Here is a 7605-nt window from a genome sequence, read left to right as displayed (position 1 = left end):
AGCATTGTTGAGGCAGTTGATAGTGGTAAGGATTGCGATGTTGTATACCTTGACTTTAGCAAAGCTTTTGATACAGTGCCACATGAAAGACTGATTAAAAAAATAGAGTCTCATGGTATTGGGGGTGCTATATTAAGCTGGATTAGGGCATGGCTATACCAAAGGAAACAGAGAGTTAGTATAAATGGAATCAAGTCAGAGTGGGAAAATGTTGTAAGTGGAGTGCCTCAAGGCTCTGTCCTGGGACCTCTGTTGTTTATAATATATATAAATGATTTAGATTCAGGTTTGAGTAGCAACATTTGCAAATTTGCCGATGATACGAAAATCGGTAGGGAAATTAATTCGGAGGAGGACTCACTATCACTTCAAGTTGATCTAGATAGGGTTTTGAAATGGTCAAAGGATTGGCAGATGCAGTTTAATGCTGATAAATGTAAAGTTCTGAGGTTAGGTAATGATGATAGAGTTACAAGATACGAGCTAGATGGTGTTGTGATTGCGAAGTCGGATTGCGAAAGGGATCTGGGAGTTATGATTAGTAAGAATTTAAAACAAAAGGATCAATGCATAAATGTTCGTAATAAGGCAAATCGGACACTTGGATTTATTAATCGCAGCGTTAGTAACAAGACACCTGGTGTGGTTCTCAAGCTATATCTTGCTCTAGTTAGGCCCCATTTAGATTATGCAGTTCAGTTTTGGTCGCCATATTATAGAATGGATATAAATTCACTTGAACGTGTCCAGCGTAGGATGACTAAGTTAATTCCCCAAATTAGAAATCTTTCATATGAAGAAAGATTAACAAAGCTTAAGTTGCATTCACTGGAAAGGCGAAGAGTTAGGGGTGACATGATAGAGGTTTACAAGTGGATGAATGGACATAACCGGGGGGATATTAATAGGGTATTAAAAGTATCAACACAGGACAGAACACGAAACAATGGATATAAATTGGATAAGTTTAGATTTAGGAAAGACTTGGGTAAATACTGGTTCAGTAACAGGGTTGTTGATTTGTGGAACCAATTGCCGCGTAACATTGTGGAGGTGGGGTCCCTCGATTGTTTCAAGCACGGGTTGGACAAGTATATGAGTGGGATTGGGTGGTTATAGAATAGGAGCTGCCTCGTATGGGCCAATAGGCCTTCTGCAGTTACCTTTGTTCTTATGTTCTTATGTTCTAAAGGTAACTGCAGAAGGCCTATTGGCCCATGCGAGGCAGCTCCTATTCTATAACCACCCAATCCCACTCATATACTTGTCCAACCCGTGCTTGAAACAATCGAGGGACCCCACCTCCACAATGTTACGCGGCAATTGGTTCCACAAATCAACAACCCTGTTACTGAACCAGTATTTACCCAAGTCTTTCCTAAATCTAAACTTATCCAATTTATACCCATTGTTTCGTGTTCTGTCCTGTGTTGATACTTTTAATACCCTATTAATATCCCCCCGGTTATGTCCATTCATCCACTTGTAAACCTCTATCATGTCACCCCTAACTCTTCGCCTTTCCAGTGAATGCAACTTAAGCTTTGTTAATCTTTCTTCATATGAAAGATTTCTAATTTGGGGAATTAACTTAGTCATCCTACGCTGGACACGTTCAAGTGAATTTATATCCATTCTATAATATGGCGACCAAAACTGAACTGCATAATCTAAATGGGGCCTAACTAGAGCAAGATATAGCTTGAGAACCACACCAGGTGTCTTGTTACTAACGCTGCGATTAATAAATCCAAGTGTCCGATTTGCCTTATTACGAACATTTATGCATTGATCCTTTTGTTTTAAATTCTTACTAATCATAACTCCCAGATCCCTTTCGCAATCCGACTTCGCAATCACAACACCATCTAGCTCGTAACTTGTAACTCTATCATCATTACCTAACCTCAGAACTTTACATTTATCAGCATTAAACTGCATCTGCCAATCCTTTGACCATTTCAAAACCCTATCTAGATCAACTTGAAGTGATAGTGAGTCCTCCTCCGAATTAATTTCCCTACCGATTTTCGTATCATCGGCAAATTTGCAAATGTTGCTACTCAAACCTGAATCTAAATCATTTATATATATTATAAACAACAGAGGTCCCAGGACAGAGCCTTGAGGCACTCCACTTACAACATTTTCCCACTCTGACTTGATTCCATTTATACTAACTCTCTGATAGAGTTAGTATAAATTTGGAGGCCTATATATAAGTTTTTTTATATATAGGCCTCCATATATGTGTGTATATCACGAAAATATATACGTGTTAAAAAATGTGACAGTGTCACATTTGTTAACACGTATTGTCAGACCACGGAGGAAAATTGAAACAGGAATTTCCTTACGTACTTTCGTATATCATTACATTTTCAGAAGTAGCCTCCATATATATATTTATTATATTTATATATATATGACTATATAAAAGTTTATATATATATATATATATATATATATATATATATATATATATATATATATATATATATATATATATATATATATATATATATATATATATATATATATATAATATATATATATATATATATATATATATATATATATATATATATATATATATATATATATATATATATATATATATATATATATATATTATGTACGCCATATTGTACGCTATATTAGAGGATGGTGGAAACTGTAGGAGAAATTGGTGGAATCTCTGTTGGAGGATGGTGTAGATTGTGGTGGAGAAGGGTTTGGCTGTGCTGGAGGATCGTGGTGGGGGACGGTTGGGAGGACGAGGGGACACTGTATAAACATCAGAGGTGCGCGGTTGTTCAACAGTCTCCCAGCGACTATAAGAAATATTACCGGAACAACCGTGGACATCTTCTAGAGAAAACGAGATCGTTTTCTCAAAAAGGTGCTGGACCAACCGGGCTGTGGTGGGTATAAGGGCCCGGGGGGCCGCTCCAAGCAACAGCCGGGTGGACCAAGCTCGCACAAGTGTAGGCTGGCCTTGGGCTGGGTTTGGGGAGTAAAAGAATTCCCAGAATGCCGTCAAGCAGGATGCTGCCTCTCATTGCAAATAGAGGCATCCTGGAGCTTGGATCGCTGAATTACGCCAATGGAAGAGGCAGTTTACCCACAACAAGGCTAACTTTTGGTTTCCTATAAAATATAGAGTACATTCTCCAACAGTAGAATTTATTGTGTGTCAAAATATCAGGTCCATGGTATCAAATTTAACAATTGTAAAAAAGTTGTAAATACATATAGGCTGGGTGTAAAAAAATATATTATATATAACATACATTTCATATCTGTTTTCTTCAACTATTTCTTGGCAAAGTATCTGGTACTACATATTGAACTCGTGTTATCCAAGGTATAATAAGAAATATAATATAGTTAATGTTTTATTACAATATACATAATGTAAACAAGCTTTAATGGTCTCCAAGCATATATGCGACTGAAAATATACATTATATAATTGGTTATTAAGGAAGCTATAGTAACAGAACATGGCATCAACCAAAAAAAACTTGGCGAAATTCAATTGCTTAATGAGTAAGCCACAATATGTTGTTTTTATACATTCAGCTACTCGGAACAGGTTCCAAGTAGCACGGGCTATGGTCGCGATAACAACAATAACCAAACATTTAATTTATTTAATTCAACCCATAAATTCAGGGGAAATGGTGGCCAGCCAGGTAGACATCGGGGCGTTCAGATATGTCTGGCCGGCTAAATATTGAACCATAGCAATACTAAAGTCAAATACCAGCCATAAGTAACCGATAGACTCTCCAGTGGTTTGAGCATCACCAAATCCCATTTGATCAAGGAAAATTTTTAGGAAAAAGCCCAAGACTGCAATAATAAAACTGACAAGATTCATCTGACAAGATTCAAGAGTGTAGATGGTGTCGCTGAGAGTGTAGATGGTGTCGCTGAGAGTGTTGATGGTGTTGCTGAGAGTGTAGATGGTGTGTCTGAGAGTGTTGATGGTGTGGCTGAGTGTTGATATTGTGGCTGAGAGTGTAGATGGTGTCACTGAGAGTGTTGATGGTATTGCTGAGAGTGTAGATGGTGTAGCTGATAGTGTAGATGGTGTGGCTGAGAGTGTAGTTGGTGTCGCTGAGAGTGTAGATAGTGTCGCTGAGAGTGTTGATGGTGTGGCTGAGTGTAGATGGTGTCGCTGAGCGTGTAGATGTTATGGCTGATGGTGTAGATTGTGTGGCTGAGAGAGTAGATGGTGTGGCTGAGTGTTGATTGTGTGACTGAGAGTGGAGATGGTGTAGCTGAGAATGCAGGTGTGACTTAGAGTGTAGATGGTGTGGCTGAGAGTGTAAATGGTGAGGCTGAGAATGCAGATGGTGTGGCAGAGAGTGTAGATGGTGTAGCTGAATGTGTAGATGGTGTAGCTGATAGTGTAGATGGTGTGGCTGAGAGTGTAGATGGTGTGGCTGAGAGTGTAGATGGTGTGGCGGAGTGTAGATGGTGTGGCTGAGACCGTAGATGGTGTCGCTGAGTGTAGATGGTGTGGCTGAGATTACAGAAGGTGTGGCTAAGAGTAAAGAGGATGTGGCTGAGAGTGTAAATGGTGTAGCTTAGAATGCAGATGGTGTGGCTTAGAGTGTAGATGGTGTGGCTGAGAGTGTAGATGGTGTGACTGAAAGTGTACATGGTGTAGTTAAGAGAGTAGATGGTGTGCCTAATAATGTAGATGGTGTGGCTGAGAATTTAGAAGGTGTGGCTGAGAGTGTAGATAGTGTGGCTGAGAGTTAGATGGTCTTGCTGTGAGAGTATAGATGGTGTGGCTGAGTGTAGATGGTGTGGCTGAGAGTGTAGATGGTGTGGCTGAGAGTGTATATGGTGTGGCTGAGAGTGTAGATGGTGTGGCTGAGAGTGTATATGGTGTGGCTGAGAGTGTAGATGGTGCGGTTGAGAGAGTAGATGGTGTCGCTGAGATTATAGATGGTGTGGCTGAGAGTGTTGATGATGTGGCTGAGAGTTTTGATGGTGTGGCTGGGAATGTAGATGGTGTTACTGAGAGTGTAGATGGTGAGGCTAAGAGTAAAGATGGTGTGGCTGAGAGTGTAGATGGTGTCGCCGAGAATGAAGATGTTGTGGCTGAGAGTGTTGATGGTGTGACTGAGAGTGTAGATGGTGTTGCTAAGAGTGTAGATGGTGTTGCTGAGAGTGAGGATGGAGTTGCTGAGAATGTAGATGGTGTGGCTGAGAGTGTTGATGGTGTGGCTGAGAGTGTAGATGGTGTGCCTGAGAGTGTTGATGGTGTGGCTGAGTGTAGATGGGGTGGCTGAGAGTGTAGATTATATGGCTGATAGGGTAGATGGTGTGGTTGAGAATGCAGAAGGTGTGGCTGAGAGTGTAGATATTGTGGCTGAGAGTGAAGATGGTGTGGCTGAGAGTGTAGATGGTGTCGGTGAGAGTGTAGATGGTGTCGCTGAGAGTGTTGATGGTGTGGCGGAGTGTAGATGGTGTTGCTGAGAGTGTAGATGATATGGCTGATGGTGTAAATTGTGTGGTTGAGAGAGTAGATGGTGTGGCTGAGTGTTGATTGTGTGGCTGAGAGTGCAAATGGTGTGGCTGATAATGCAGGTGTGGCTTAGAGAGTATATGTTGTGGCTGAGAGTGTAAATGGTGTGGCTGAGAATGCAGATGGTGTGGCTGAGAGCGTAGATGGTGTGGAGGAGAGTGTAGATGGTGTGGCTGAGAATGTAGATGGTGTGGCTGAGAGTGTTGATGGTGTGGCTGAGATTGCAGATGGTGTTGCAGAGAGTAAAGATGGTGTGACTGAGAGTGTAGATGGTGTAGCTTAGAATGCAGATGGTGAGGCTTAGAGTGTAGATGGTGTGGCTGAGAGTGTAGATGGTGTGGTTGAGAGTGTAGATGGTGTGGCTGAGAGTGTAGATGGTGTAGTTAGGAGTGTAGATGGTGTGACTGAGGGTGTAGATGGTGTAACTTTGAATGCAGATGTGTGGCTTAGAGTGTAGATGGTGTGGCTGAGAGTGTAGATGGTGTGGTTGCGAGTGAAGATGGTGTAATTGTGAGTGTAGATGTTGTCGCTAGGAGTGTAGATGATGTTGCATAGAGTATTGATGGTGTGGCTGAGAGTGTAGATGGTGTGGCTGAGAGTGTAGTTGGTGTGGCTGAGAGTGTAGACGGTGTGGCTGAGAGTGTAGATGGTGTGGCTGAGAGTGTAGATGGTGTCGCTGAGAGTGTTGATGGTGTGGCTGAGAGTGTAGATGGTGTCGCTGAGAGTGTTGATGGTGTAGCTGAAAGTGTTGATGGTGTGGCTAAGAGTGTAGATGGTGTGACTGAGAGTGTAGATGGCGTGGCTTAGAGTGTTGATGGTGTCACTGAGAGTGTAGATGGTGTCGCTGAGAGTGTAGATGGTGTCGCTAAGTGTGTTGATGGTATAACTGAGTGTAGATGGTGTGGCTGAAAGCGTAGATGGTGTGGCTAAAAATGTTGATGGTGTGGCTGAAAGTGTAGATGGTGTGGCTGACAGTGTTGATGGTGTGGCTGAGAGTGTAGATGGTGTGGCTGAGAGTGTAGATGGTGTGGCTGATAGTGTAGATGGTTTGGCTTAGAGTGTAGATGGTGTAGCTGAGAGCATAGATAGTGTTGCTGAGAGTGTAGATGGTATATTTGATAGTGTAGATGGTGTTACTGAGAGTGTAGATGGTGTCGCAGAGAGTGTAGATGGTGTGGCTGAGAGTGTAAATGGTGTGGGTGAGAGTGTTGAAGGTGTAGCTGAGAATGTAGATGGTGTCGCTGAGAGTGTAGATGGTGCCGCTGAGAGTGTTGATGGTGTGGCTGAGAGTGTTGATGGTGTGGCTGAGTGTTGATATTGTGGCTGAGAGTGTAGATGGTGTGGCTCAGAGTGTAGATGGTGTGACTGAGAGTGTAGATGGTGTCGCTGAGAGTGTTGATGGTGTGGCTGAGTGTAGATGGTGTGGCTGAGAGTGTAGATGATATGGCTGATAGGGTAGATGGTGTGGCGGAGAGTGTAGATGGTGTGGCTGAGAGTGTAGATTGTGTGGCTGAGAGTGTAGATGGTGTGGCTGAGAATGCAGATGGTTTGGCTGGGAGTGTAAATGGTGTTGCTGAGAATGCAGATGGTGTGGCTGAGAGCGTAGATGGTGAAGCTGAGAGTGTAGATGGTGTCGCTGAGAGTGTTGATGGTGTTACTGAGAGTGTAGATGGTGTCGCTGTGAGTGTACATGGTATGGTTGAGAGTGTAGATGGTGTAGCTGAGAGTGTAGATGGTGTAGTTAAGAAAGTAGATGGTGTGGCTGATAGTGTAGATGGTGATGCTGAGTGTAGAAGGTGTGGCTGAGAGTGTAGATGGTGTGGTTGAGAGTTAGATGGTCTAGCTGAGAGAGTATAGATTGTGTGGCTGAGAGTGTAGATGGTGTGGCTGAGAGTGTAGATGGTGTGGCTGAGAGTGTAGATGGTGCGGTTGAGAGAGTAGATGGTGATACTGAGAGTGTAGGTGGTGTCGCTGAGATTATAGTTGGTGTGGCTGAGAGTGTTGATGATGTGGCTGAGAGTTTTGATGGTGTGATTGGGAATGTAGATGGTGTTACT

At 42.5% G+C, this 7605-nt stretch overlaps 2 protein-coding genes across 2 annotated transcripts; both read left to right on the top strand.

Annotated features, from left to right (window-relative positions):
• The first annotated feature begins 4799 nt into the window (after window positions 1-4799).
• Window positions 4800-5312, top strand: LOC138367204 (uncharacterized). The gene has a single exon (XM_069328610.1). The coding sequence runs from the start codon at window positions 4800-4802 to the stop codon at window positions 5310-5312; it is 513 nt and encodes a 170-aa protein (XP_069184711.1).
• Window positions 5313-6925: 1613 nt separating this feature from the next.
• On the top strand, window positions 6926-7354 carry LOC138367203 (oviduct-specific glycoprotein-like). The gene has a single exon (XM_069328609.1). It carries the CDS (start codon window positions 6926-6928, stop codon window positions 7352-7354), a length of 429 nt encoding a protein of 142 aa, XP_069184710.1.
• Window positions 7355-7605: the final 251 nt, after the last annotated feature.

The sequence above is a fragment of the Procambarus clarkii genome, chromosome 21 (genome assembly GCF_040958095.1).
Source record: "Procambarus clarkii isolate CNS0578487 chromosome 21, FALCON_Pclarkii_2.0, whole genome shotgun sequence".
Classification (NCBI taxonomy): Eukaryota; Metazoa; Arthropoda; class Malacostraca; order Decapoda; family Cambaridae; genus Procambarus; species Procambarus clarkii.
This window is presented reverse-complemented; position numbering and strand designations above follow the sequence as displayed.